Raw genomic sequence first — 14,220 nt, 5'->3', positions numbered from 1 at the left:
GCCTTTCCAGTCAAAAGCCTAATGTGTCATTTTTCCATTAAGAACAATGCAGTCAAGGTTATTTCCATGCATATTGGTGGCTAGCCATGCGATTGTATTGAAGGCACATCGGCTGTGCAAACACTAAAGAGCGTGACTTTAAACGCCTCACTTCCCCTTCCACTAAACTGCAGCAAATACAAAGATTGTTAAGTTTGGCATATTTAAAGGAATGATATGCACCATCATTCCTTATTGTGGCTTTGCTATTCCTTTGCAAATGTGTGCACGTCATGGCAACATAATCATGAATGAATTATGCTCAACACACAAAAAATATAACACAAATGAAAATATGAAAATGAGTTTCCATTTTGGTAAAATACAGTTTATTTGTGAATGTACACTGATTAGCGATACAACTATTAGATTAGCTTTTATAGGTGAGGGTTCACAGGTCACAAAGTCGCTTGGCTCATTGTGGCACGCCAAAGCAGAATATATTTTTTGTCGTTTTTTTTTTTTTTTTTCTCAACAGAAAATGGGGGTGAGGGAGAGGCATTAGTAACGCAAAGTGCAAAGAAATAAGTTCATTTGGAAGCAATTTGTGCTCCTAAAATGCATCATAAACAACAATACTACAATATAGTGCTCTCTGCGAACTAATGGAGAATAAAGAAAGCCATAAAAATGGAGCATGACAAAGACGAATCCTTTTTACAGGAGGGGAAATGGTATGAAAGAAGATGTAACCATGCTGGTGTCTCATTGTTGGTACAAACTCGCCCTCCATCTTTCACTTGCGTGACCTCGACCGGCTGCTGCCCGACTCCCCCCCCTCTCCAGCCAAAATACCCAAATGTTGGACCCAGCTAAAAGACGCAGCGTTCCCTCTAAATCCACTAGTTCACATTGCAAGCTGGGATATTGGTCCACAGCCAGGGTGGCGGCCATGGCGGCCAACTGTGGCTCATCTGACATTTACTAAACTATTTAAAAGGTTGCACAAGGCAGGCTTTTTGGAGTGAAATGTGCTTGCCGAGTGATCCAATTCAACATAAAAGCACCACCTGTAAAGACTTTTGTGGTGTTGTTTCACCGCCTGGGGGCAGGGGGGGCTGTCCACGTAGTCGCTGGGGTGAGTCAACAAGAGGTCCTTTCAGGGCCATGAACCCCTTAAAAACATGGACTACTTGGAATATGGCTTTAAACACACTCATACATATATAGATTTCTTTATAAACACACTTTACAAAAGTCATCACTGCTTCATACTTCATAATTCTCGACCATAGAATATTAGGGCCACACTGGGAAGAAGACATAATAAATCCTAGAATTTAAATATTACATTTATTGTTATTTATAACATTAAAAATAGTCTGAATTGTATTTTACAAGATCATGTTGCAATAAAAAAATGACGTCAGAAGAGTACAAGAATAAAGTCACAATAAGTTGTACATTTATTCGAAATTATTTTATGTGAAAAATTTCATATGATTTTTAAAAAGTACATTTGATTAAATACTGCAATATAAAAGATGTAATTAAAATACAAAAATGTAATTTCCTCATGCAAAAATAAAGATAACATTATAACAATAATGTCCTAAATTTTAGTCAAACTCTTATGACTGCATTACTGGTCATAAATTAATAATTAAGGGATGTCAATATCAGCATAAAAATGCAATATCGGTTGATATCATCATAATTTTGTTTTTCCTGATCATGAAAAAAAAAAAAGTTGCATTATACAACACATATGTGTTCATTACACCACAAAAAAGGGTTTTCCGCAAAAAAGCCAATATCGGACATCACTAATTCTAATATAAAAATAATAAAGTTTACATTTTACAAGAATCATGTTAGAGCTATGAGGGAAATTTTTTTTTTTTAATTTTCTGGTGTAAAAATATTAAATTGCAACAACAACAACAGAAATTTGTAGTTTTTCCAGTTTCCAGTGTGGCCCTAATAGTCCTTGTGATTCTCTTATTATTAGACATGGTGTATCAGCACTGCACTTCCTGCTTTTTTTTTTTTTTTTTTTTAAACAACTTTTTGCTGAGTTCAGACATCATTTTTACACACGAGACAGCCTTTCCTCCTTCTTGCTAAACACTTTCCGTGTGTCCTCGCTTGGCTTCATTTCCAGGCCTTCCAGGCTTTTGCTACTTCTTGCACAACTTTGACCAAATACTTTCCAGTCCCTTCACTGGTCAAACTACCAGCCGCTACAATGGGTTACATATCACCAACAAAAGTGCAAGCACATTCAAATAAAAAAATAAAGTTACAAATCTATAGCTGACATATCCAGTCGTCGTGTATTTGTGTTATATATAACTTTGTCTACTCTAATTTAGAATATGATTTGCACTCCTCACAAAAAAAAAAAAGACACAAATTTGGTGCCTGGAAAAGCTTCGAAATGAGTAGAAAAGGACGTTGACTCAAAGCAAACGTTGAATAAAAACATCAGATCTCATGAGATGAATTCTAATTATAACTAAAATTGCAGAAAAAAGAAGGAAAAGTGAAATGTTACATAAATATACAGTATAGTATTTTTGAGATGTCGACGACGCTAAATGGTACACAACTCCGACTCCAGTCGCTGCAGCCATGTTGAATACAAGGAGTAAACATCCCCAGTGGCCACTAAGGGAAGGGGGAAAGTGTCCAGTGTGACTTCATGAAGCCTCTCGGTGAGGGGGCTCGAACCGTAGGCAAAGGGACCACAATACAATACAGTGCAGTTTTGTTGCAATCCATTTTTTTTTCGACTACGATGAGATGAGAAGACAACACAGGAGGATCCAGTTGATCCAGCATCATGGTGCAGCCTGCAGGGATCCCACGTCAAAGTACTGCATATGTGGTCAGCAACCCACGGCATTCGACCCTAATCACTTATTTTTGCTTTTTAGCATATAAAACCCTTTTTTTTGTAAAATTGTAAAATAATCCAAACCATAACAGGAGAGAAAAAAACAAAGACAACATAAAAGACACCACCTTCTCCTCGTTTTCTTGCCTGCTCAGGCCTCCGTCTTCTCTTTCTTTTTGTTCTTCTTCAGGAAGGACGGGGTGCGGAACTTCTTCTTCTTCTTAGTATTAGGCGACTTGGAAGGCGAGCTCTCTTGAGACAGAACCTCCTCGATCTTCTCGCCGGGGCGCACCGTGATCTCCACGCTCTCCACGCTGGTGTCAAGCTGGCTGACACGCTTGGACAGCTCTTGGTCCACGTCGCAGTGGTTGTCTTTGCCGTTCGTCAGGCCCGAGTGGTTGACTGAGAGGACAAGAGGAAGACATTTTAGGACAAGGAACGAATGGAAGAATAGAAAACTGAATAAAGAGACTATAGAAAAGAATAAAATATTATCTAGAACATTAGTTCCTCAACTCTAATAGAGACCATGCCTCCACTTATCATCCACTTCAACACATAAAAATCTATGACTGTAAGAGTTGTTAATAAATAATAACTTCCTGTATTAGCACCTTTATCCAGATCCTCACCAAAATGTACATCACAATTCATGGTCCCATTTATCACAGCAAGTCTTCCACGTCCTGAAGCAGCAAAACAGCCCCAGACCATCACACTACCGCCACCATATTTTACTGTTGGTATGATGTTCTTTTGAAAGTTGATGTTACTTTTACTTTGATGTAATGGGACACACACCTTCCTAAAAGTTCAACTTTTATGTTTCAACTTTTTCAGTATTTCCCCAAATGTCTTGTGGGGTCTTTTGTGACCTCTTGGATGAGTTGTTACTGCGTTCTTGGGGTCATTTTGGTTGGCCGGCCAACTCCTGGGAAGGTTCACCACTGTTACATATTTTGGCCATTTGTGCATAATGGCTCTCGCTGTGGTTAGCTGGAGTCCCAAAGCTTGAGAAATGGCTTAACAACCTTTTCCAAACTGATAGACCTAATTTAATCTCAGTTATCTTTTAAAAATCCAGGCAATCACTTTTCCACACAGGGCCATGTAGGATTGGATTTTTTTTCTCCCTTAATAATAAAAAGTTTCATTAAAAAGTGCATTTTTATGTTCAGTTGTGTTATCACTGACTAATAAATAAATAAATAATAAATAAATAAAGAATAAATAAAGAATAAATAATAAATAATAAATAAATAAACAATAAATAAACAATAAATAAACAATAAATAAACAATAAATAATAAACAATAAACAATAAATAATAAATAATAAATAATAAATAATAAATAATAAATAATAAATAATAAATAATAAATAATAAATAATAAATAATAAATAAATAAATAAAGGGATATTATTATATATACTATAATATCTCAAACATTGATGACAGGTCAGTATGTGTTATGTATAAGTGAAAAAACATTTTATGGAAATAGATACAGACCATAAAGATGTGCAACGTAGGAACAAAAAATGTACATAGTTACAACATATATGCTATAAGTACACTCTAGCTTGGAATACTAGAGTAGTAGCAGATCCGTAATTTTTTTTTTGGGTGGGGGGGGGGGGGGGGGGGGTTACCTTCTGGCGAAAAAGTGTGTAACAGAGATGCCCATAAAAATATCCTTTTTAGACACACAGCTTGCTGCCCATGCAAGCATGCTTGCCGTTGATGTTCTCCGCTAATGTCGGATATCGACATTTGCAAAAATCTTGCAACATAAAACAATGCAAATTATTATTATTATTTTATTATTATTATTATATTATTATTAAGATTGAATAGGCAACCTTTGACCTGCATTCTAGTTTATGCTCCATGTGCATGCAGAAAAAATATACAATATTATAAAGCTTTAAAACATTATACATTGATGAAATCTGAATATTTATGGTTATGGGAAATGAATATAGACATTTTAATGTTCCAGTTGGATGTTCCCCATGGTGGATGAAGCAGCCTTTGCTAGTTCAAACTAGGACACGGGCGCATTAAATGTGACTTGATTAGGATTTACAGTCCATGCTTTTAATGTGGTACACTTCACTGCTATAGTAAATGTGTCACTGCTGGCTCGGATACACAAACACCAGTACAGGTGTGTGCTTGCACTTCCGCCGTCCTTGTGCTCTACATATTTTATAACATGCCAGCGTAAAGCCTCGGTGACCCGATAGCCTACAGAGCCTGTCCTCCTTTCACCTTTCAATGTAGGTCTGGGCTAGCAGACTGTATACACCCAATGTCCGCGTTAAAAACCTGCTACTGTCACATCTGTTCTACTGGCCCCAGGAAGCAGGGCGCCGGTGTTGGATAACCACAATGGAACCATACCGCTACTTCTCAGGTTATTTTCAACCTGAGAAAAAAAAAAACAAACAAAAAAAAACCAACATACTGAAAATGAAGCATGTAACAACTGACCCGATTCCATCACAAGTGTCCGATCCCGCAGCCATGGCGTTAAAAATATAGGTCCCCTGAGCCTGTGTACTTCGGGGGGGTTAATTGTTAGGATCTGTGTGATTGTGTGTGTGTTGTGCCGAGAGGAAAGCTGACAGGAAGTCAATCCTGTGGTGTCGTTATTTAAAAGTTATGGAGGAGCTCCTCTATGAGGTCATGCCGCTGGCCTCGAACGTCGTTCTGCGATAATGATGGTGCACATGCAAACACGGACAGCATGTTTAATGCACAAAAAAATAATAATTATTGCATAAATTGGCGTAAAACTAGCTTTTAAAAACAGATGTTAACACCTTAATTAGATCATGAGGGCGGCACGGTGGTCGAGTGGTTCACGAGACCAGGGTTCAATTCCACCCTCGGCCATCTCTGTGTGAAGTTTGCATGTTCTCCCCGTGCATGCGTGGGTTTTCTCCGGTTTCCTCCCACATTCCAAAAAAACATGCTAGGTTAATTAGCGACTCCAAATTGTCTATACGTATGAATGTGAGTGTGAATGGTTGTTTGTCTATATGTGCCCTATGATTGGCTGGCCACCAGTCCAGGGTGTATCCCGCCTCTCGCCCGAAGACAGCTGGGATAGGCTCCAGCACCCCCCGCAACCCGATGCAGTGCACCAAAAAATCCAGAAGATGGTGCTAGGTTTTCTTTCACTATTAAATACCCCATAAAGTTAATGAATGTCTGGACTTCTGCCAACTTCCCCTGTCCTTCCTCTGCTGTATGGGGCAGCAGAGCCCAATTGGCAATGAAACAGCGTTTTGAATGTGACTAACACGATCCCTTCTTTCTTTGAAATGGACTTGGGAGCAGAGTGGAAAGCCTATTAAATCTTTCTTAATAGTCCCGTTGACTATTTTTGTAATTTTTCTGCCGTGTGGTGCAACAGTGAGCCAAGTTACTAATGACACAGCATGACTAATAATTCTTTTTTATTTTTATTATGATGTTTTTTTAACTGGTATTGTGAGTCATGGCTTCTATGAAGTGAATATGACCAAAAAAAACCCAGAATCTTTCTGCAGCAAAAAAAAAAAAAAAAAAACGACAAACATATTTAGTGTGTCTGAGCATTGTGTTGCTGTGATTCGATACCACTGATGTGAGTGACAGCTACAGACACAGACACTATGATGGACAGACTGATACCTTGTTTAGCCGGAGTGCTTTGCGGCGACTGGGTGAGTGACAGAGACTGAGAGAGTGTGGAGCCGTCATCAGAGGTTAGCTCGTGCTCGCCATCTGCAGGGGTGGTAGGGTTTGGTAGCAAGTGGGGGTCAGGGGGGGTTATGAGTGCGGGATGAGCAGATTGCAGTTGGGATTGAAGGAGCGGCAAGACAGCGGTGGCGAGCGGTCGGGGAGAGAGGGTGCAGGGGATTGAGATGAAGGGTCAGAGAGGTCGCCGGGAAGCGGAGTCAAGAGATTAGTGATCACACACATGTTGGGATTCGGACATGCACAGATGCTCTTCTGCAAATTTCCCAGAATCATCACTTAATGAATGACAGGCTTTTTCTTTAACATTATTATCCTGACGTGGGGGGGGGGGGTGCACTTTAGAACAAGGGCAATGTTGTATAACTGGGAGTTTCCATCAGGCACAGATGCATTAATATTCTCTTTTCAAACCATAATCATACCTAAAAGAGTGTTTTAAGGATCATTATCTTCTTGGACTAAAGCGTCCCCCCCCCCACACACACACGTCAAAAGAACACAGTTAACTCAGGACAATCATTTGTTTTAGTGTAGAAAAAAAGGTTTATAGCAGCAACTGCTAGTGCATCTGAGATGACGTGCAGCTCAGCATTAGCATCTTGGCTAATTCATTCATTCATTCATTTTCTACCGCTTATCCTCACGAGGGTCGCGCGGGGGTGCTGGAGCCTATCCCAGCTGTCTTTGGGCAGAGAACGTAACGCAGAACGATTTTGAGGTGTGATTTTATAGAGGATGCATTTTAGTGACGCAAATGTATTCCTCTTTTGAACGCATATTGTTTTGAGAAGTCTTTACTCAAGTGGCCCCCCACTTAGTAACGGGCTTGACGTTCCTCATCGCTGAACTCCCACCTGAACTTGGCTCGAAGTGGGGGGGTAAGTCACTATTGATGTACTACACTGATGATGTCATACAAACCCTTTAGGCGCCAGAGTTTTTTCAATTTCATTCATTCATTTTCTACCGCTTATCCTCACGAGGGTCGTGGGGGGTGCTGAAGCCTATCCCAGCTGTCTTTGGGCGAGAGGCGGGGTACACCCTAAACTGGTCGCCAGCCAATCACAGGGCCCATATAGACAAACAACCATTCACACTCACATTCATACCTATGGACAATTTGGAGTCGCTAATTAACCTAGCATGTTTTTTTGGAATGTGGGAGGAAAACCAGAGTACCCGGAGAAAACCCACGCATGCACGGGGAGAACATGCAAACTCCACACAGAGATGGCCGAGGGTGGAATTGAACCCCGGTCTCCTAGCTGTGAGGTCTGCGTGCTAACCACCCGACCGCCATGCAGTATCTTGGCTAATTTTATAACATAAAAAGAGATGCTCTCAAATGAAATCATTAGCACATTCAGGGTTACACATTGCGTGGGCGGAGGCCTCACTCACACTCGCATTGAGATTGCGTAATAAGCCGTGAAAGTGCTCATTTGTTCTACGTGTGCTTATGTGCATTTAAACACGCATGCAGTTGAGATTGCAAGATTGTTACATGCATGTTGGCCTTGTGTGCAAGTGTGTTTTTAATGTGTTTTAGGCTAGTCCAGACGGTCTCCAGCTGGCATCCAGATTGGTCACTGGGGATTCGGGGTGGGGGGGGGGGGCTGTGGGGGCACCAGTGTCATAGCAACAAGCAATGGTCATAAGGTGGCTGTGAAGACCTGCTGTCTGTTATGTTTCGCCATCTTAGTCACATTAGTGATACATTATCACTAGTAGTTGATATGCACACACTAACATGAATGAACGTGAATTGAATGCAAGGTGACCAGCCTTGAAGACCCCCCCAACCTTCTTACTACACCCCCACCAACCCCCACTGTCTGTTTACTATTGATTTTTCCCAGAGCTAATATGATTAGCATTAGCTGTCCTGTGTGTGTGCATGTGTGCACAAAGGGCCTGTTGGGACAAAAAAGGTGTGTTGTGTTTGCTGCTCACTATGGACTATACCAGGGGTGGGCAAACTACGGCCCGGGGGCCACATGCGGCCCGCCAAGTGTTTCCAAAGTATTTAGTTTAAACTCAACATACAACCTGGCATCATGGCTCCTTATAATAATAATAATAATAATAATAATAATAATAATAATAATAATAATAATAATAATAATAATAATAATAATAATAATAATAATAATAATAATAATAATAATAATAATAATAATAATAATAATAATAATAATAATAATAATAATAATAATACAGCTGGGGTAGGCTCCAGCACCCCTGGACCCTCGTGAGGAAAAGCGGTAGTGAATGAATGAATAATAATAATAATAATACTACTACTACTACTACTACTACTAATAATAATAATAATACAGCTGGGATAGGCTCCAGCACCCCCGCTACCCTTGTGAGGAAAAAGCAGTATAAAATGAATGAATGAATAATAATAATAAGACAGCTGGGATAGGCTCCAGCACCCCCGCGACCCTTGTGAGGAAAAAGCGGTAAAAAATTAATGAATAACAATAATAATAATAAGACAGCTGGGATAGGCTCTAGCACCCCTGCAACCCTTGTGAGGAAAAGTGGTAGAAAATGAATAAATAATAATAATTATCATAATAATAATAAGACAGCTGGGATAGGCTCCAGTAACCCCCCTTGTGAGGAAAAAGTGGTAGAAAACGAATGAATAATAATAGTAATAATAATAAATAACTAATAATATAAATAATAATAAAATAAATAAAATAAATAAATGTATTATTATTATAAATTTATAATGCACTTTACATCAAATAAATGATCTCAAAGCGCACATTCAGCACCCCCCCTCCCCCGGCAATTTTGTTAAATCAATGCGGCCCGCGAGTCCAAAAGTTTGCCCACCCCTGGACTATACACACTTGTGGGCCACTGCATTAGGTACACCTGCAATGTTCATGTTTAAAGTGAACTTCTAAATAAATGCATGACGGTATTAACCTGCATGCAACAAAAATGATCTACACATGTATGAAATATTTTTTTCAACAGAAGAGTCTAAATCGAAATATGCACCAATGCAAAAGTGACAAGTAAAGGTACAAACAATAACCTGGTGTTTGTTTTCATTTCCGCTACACAGTAATCCCTCATTTATCACGGTTAACTGATTCCAGACTCAACTGTGATGAGTGAATTTCCAAAAAATAGGAGTCGAAAACCTGTTTACAACCTTCTTAATATATTTTTTAACATTATTAGAGCCCTCTATACATTAACTTACCTGTAAAGTCTGCTGATTTTTATTGCATCTACATATCATCACAATATCTTTGAATGCATCCTGAATGCCTTGTACAGTAAACCTCGGATATATCGGACTCGGATATATCGGAAATTCGCTCACAACGGACAGATAAAAAAGAACCGATTTTTCTGTAATGCATTTCCAATAAAAATTCATTGCATATATCGGATTTTTTATAACGGATTTCGCCTATTTCGGACAAAATCTCCAGTCCCGTTCCAATGCATTTCCATTAAATTTCCCTCGCATATATCGGATGGCCGCATCGTGGCGCTCCGATTCGCCGAATCGTGACAGGCCGTTATACGACGTCATTTGCAGCGTTTGCAGCGTTGCCTGCGCGTCCAGGTACATTGGAAACATAGTCAAGGAAGTGCCTTTTTATAACGGATAAAATCCGATGTACGCATATACCGGATATAAATCCGATATATGCGTAAAACGGACATTTTCCGGTATACGCATATAACGGATTTCGCTTATATCGGACAAAACCAGTGGAAACAATTGAATCCGATATATCCGAGGTTTACTGTATTTGTATTTCTCCTGTAGCCACTTTTATGCTTGGAAATGCTTAATTTAGGGACAAACATATTCATAGGTGGACATATTTTAGAACTAACCAAAAAATCAACTAAATGTATTAATATATTTTGGAAAAAAAATGTGATGGGATTACAGTATATATTAAACAATAACAACAACATGCATGTGTGCGAGTGTTGCCATGCGCCTCCTACCAAGACCCAGTTGCCCCCTCTCCACGTTTCTGCGATACTCTTCCAGGTCCTTCTCTGACAGCTCATTGAAAGGGTTGGGAGGCAGTGGGGCCATCTGTTCTTCCTCTGTGGGCACGTATGGCTACACAGTACACACACAAACATAAGACAGAGTCAGGAGAATCATAAAAGAAAAAAAAAACATTCATTTTTTGTACAAGCGCACATATTAAACAATGAACATACAGACATAAAAACACCCTATAGAGGCTGAGTGTACGAGAAAACCTTTCATTGTCGCTACGACAGTAAAGTCGCTCGTTTCAACATCAAATACTACCAACCACCTCAAACTAGACTCATAGGAATCCTCTATACACCCAAACATCTTCAACCCAGATGAGAAAAAGCCAGCATTGCACAAACAAGACAGACAAGCATAAAAAGCCATTACATCATCGCATGCACACAAACCACATCTGTACCATTGAATGCTTAAAGAATATAAACTTAACACAAGATTTATACACAAATACAACATATGCAAATGTGTTTCTGTGCCCAACAAAGCATGCTCTTTGCGCGGTGACACCAAACTGTCCAAATGTGACAAAAAAAAAAGAGAGGTAATTGTGGGTATTTACCAGAATGTTTATCTGCACCAGTTCCTTCAACACAAGGATACCAACCAGAAAACATCAACATTATTATTTATTTGTCATTTAGTTCCATCTATCTTGAGAGGTTAAAAAATAAACTAATTTGGGCCTTGAATGATCACCAGGCTCCCCCTTGTGGCCACATGATGTTACAACTGGCCATTGCAGTAGCTGTCACTTTAAAAAAAAAAATCAAGTGACATCTCTGACTGTAAATTAATCAATCTATCCATCCACTGTGGAAGTGGAAGACCACAGTGGAAGACCACACCCTGGACTTACAGGGTGATGAGGGTGAACAAGGCGTGAAGAGATAAGCGGCCAGTTAGATTAAATTCTAACTTAAAAAAAAAAAAAAAAAAAAAACTCAGCCAGCAGTTTTTTGTGTATTTTCAACTTACCCGTCGTGGTTGATCAACCGGGATACCAGCGAGATGCTGAGACCGAGGTCCTGATGTCATCACATCGCACCGATTCTGCTCTCTAATCTGTAAAAGAACAAAAACCAAAGCTCTGTCCATCAAAATTATAATATCATCGTTTAATACTGAATAATCAGTACGGATTTTTAGAGACGCTGATGGTCACACGATGGTGGGGACTTTAGACTCACTTTGTTCCTCTTCTGCAGCACCTCATTGGGGTCCGTGTTGAGAGGGACAAACTGATTGGGGTCCTCGATACAGATCGGGGTTCCGGTCTCCTCTGCCTTCATCCACTGGAAATAGAATGATATGTTATTATATGTTATAGATTAAGATATGCCTTTATTTGTCCCTCAGTGGGGAAATTTGGAAAAATAATCATTGTTAAGTACAAGGAGGGCTTGTCCAGGAATTGAACCCAGGACCTCTCTTATATTATATGTTACAATAATCATTAAAATGTCAAATATATATTTTGTGTCAAATACAAACATCTTCCAATAACAATGAGTAAAACAATGAATAAATATATATATATATATAAATATAATCCTTTATTCCAGGTGGCACGACGGTCGAGTGGTTAGCACGCAGACCTCACAGCTAGGAGACCAGGGTTCAATTCCTCCGGGTACTCCGGTTTCCTCCCACATTCCAAAAAAAACATGCTAGGTTAATTGGCGACTCCAAAATGTGAGTGTGAATGGTTGTTTGTCTATATGTGTCCTGTGATTCGCTGGCCACCAGTCCAGGGTGTACCCCGCCTCTCGGCCAAAGACAGCTGGGATAGGCTCCAGCGTCCCCGCGACACTCGTGAGGAAAAAACGGTAGAAAATGAATGAATGAATCCTTTATTCCACCACTAGATGGCAATGTAACATTTTAGAGTAGCAGAGTATAGTATAGTATAGTATAGTATAGTATAGTATAGTATAGTATAGTATAGTATAGTATAGTATAGTATAGTATAGTACCCTTCATCCATCCATTTTCTTTTCTTTTCTTATTCTCACAAAGGTCGCTCCATGCTGGAGCCTATCCCAGCTGTCTTTGAGCGAGAGGCGGGGTACACCCTGGACTGGTCGCCAGCCAATCACAGGGCACATACATATAGACAAACAACCATTCACACTCACATTCATACCTATGGACAATTTGGAGTCGCCAATTAACCAAATGAAGTGCCAACGTAAGCTAACCGTGATTGTCCTGTTGTGGTTGTAGCGCTCGTGTCCGCCCTCCACGTTGACCTTGGTGTAGCTGTTGGGCGAGTTAAGCCAGCGTGTTTTCTCCCTCTGCTGTCGCTGCTGTAGAAACTTGAAGGGCAATCGTGTCGGGTCCATGTCCTCTTCGAACATAAACGCTGTGACGGTGGCGGGGATCTCCACGTCGCTCTTGTGCCTCGGCTTCTCACGCACAATGGGATGGCGATAGGTGTGACCTGTTCTGTAGCCCTGCGAGGGATATCAGAAAGGTCACCATGAAGCTTGGATCCAGTGTCAGGACACCACAGTGACACTCCAAAAGTAATCCATGTGCACCCACCAGGTTATCCAGCATCCTCATCAGAGACTCAAACTCCATCTCGCCAACTTTCCACTTAAACGGACTGTGTATGACTGCGGAGACTTCTGCGGCTACAGTGTACACACGGGATTTGTATTTCTCTTGGTCAAGCAAGATCAGGTTGTCGATGCCGCCGGCACACGAGATGGCGTTCACCTAAACAAAAAGTCAGTCCAGAGGAACAAACTGTTACCTTTTTTTACATCCATGCAATATATAGTATTATGTCTAAAATCCTTTCAATGCTGAATTATTGCTGCTAGCGTGCAAAGCAAGGACCTATCCTAATCCGTCTGGGGAGAAAATGTCATTTAGTAAAAGACATTCTACTGGTCAGTGAAAAGCCACAACACAAGGAATAAATCACACATTGGACAACAAACATGCTTGGGGGATTTATTTCGTAAAATTAAGCTGGGCTTTGCTGTTGGGATTAATGTTGTTTTGTTTTTTTGTTTGCTTGACCGGGTAGTCACCCAGGATGTTTGGAGAATCACAAACAAGTGGAGATAAAGAGTGAAGAATTACACTACATGATATTATTATTATGGGGCGGCACGGCGGTCGAGTGGTTAGACTTCACAGCTAGGAGACAAGGGTTCAATTCCACCCTCGGCCATCTCTGTGTGGAGTTTGCATGTTCTCCCCGTGCATGCGTGGGTTTTCTCCGGGTACTCCGGTTTCCTCCCACATTCCAAAAACATGCTAGGTTAATTGGCCACTCCAAATTGTCCATAGGTATGAATGTGAGTGTGAATGGTTGTTTGTCTATATGTGCCCTGTGATTGGCTGGCGACCAGTCCAGGGTGTACCCCGCCTATCGCCCAAAGACAGCTGGGATAGGCTCCAGCACCCACGCGACCCTCGTGAGGAAAAGTGGCCGAAAATGAATGAATGAATGAATATTATTATGGGGTGGCACGGCAGTCGAGTGGTTAGCGCGCAGACCTCACAGCTAGG

At 40.4% G+C, this 14,220-nt stretch overlaps 1 protein-coding gene across 11 annotated transcripts in view; it reads right to left on the bottom strand.

Annotated features, from left to right (window-relative positions):
* Window positions 1-351: 351 nt before the first annotated feature.
* add3a (adducin 3 (gamma) a) overlaps window positions 352-14,220 on the bottom strand; it is a 94,809-nt gene continuing 80,940 nt past the window's right edge. For 8 of the 11 annotated variants that reach the window (XM_058064919.1, XM_058064995.1, XM_058064742.1 and 5 more), the window contains 8 exons: window positions 13,240-13,416; window positions 12,894-13,148; window positions 11,883-11,987; window positions 11,671-11,757; window positions 11,255-11,278; window positions 10,632-10,752; window positions 6,564-6,656; window positions 352-3,280 (listed from right to left, as the gene is read on the bottom strand). In XM_058064919.1, the coding sequence (XP_057920902.1) occupies window positions 3,030-3,280; window positions 6,564-6,656; window positions 10,632-10,752; window positions 11,255-11,278; window positions 11,671-11,757; window positions 11,883-11,987; window positions 12,894-13,148; window positions 13,240-13,416 (1,113 nt within the window). In that variant the 3' untranslated portion in view covers window positions 352-3,029. The remainder of the gene's footprint in view (window positions 3,281-6,563; window positions 6,657-10,631; window positions 10,753-11,254; window positions 11,279-11,670; window positions 11,758-11,882; window positions 11,988-12,893; window positions 13,149-13,239; window positions 13,417-14,220) is intronic. The other 3 variants (XM_058065221.1, XM_058065211.1, XM_058065231.1) reach the window with 3 other exon arrangements.

This window comes from Doryrhamphus excisus, chromosome 1 (assembly GCF_030265055.1).
Source record: "Doryrhamphus excisus isolate RoL2022-K1 chromosome 1, RoL_Dexc_1.0, whole genome shotgun sequence".
Classification (NCBI taxonomy): domain Eukaryota; kingdom Metazoa; phylum Chordata; class Actinopteri; order Syngnathiformes; family Syngnathidae; genus Doryrhamphus; species Doryrhamphus excisus.
The sequence above is the reverse complement of the archived record's forward strand: the minus strand, read 5'-3'. Positions and strand labels throughout refer to the sequence as shown.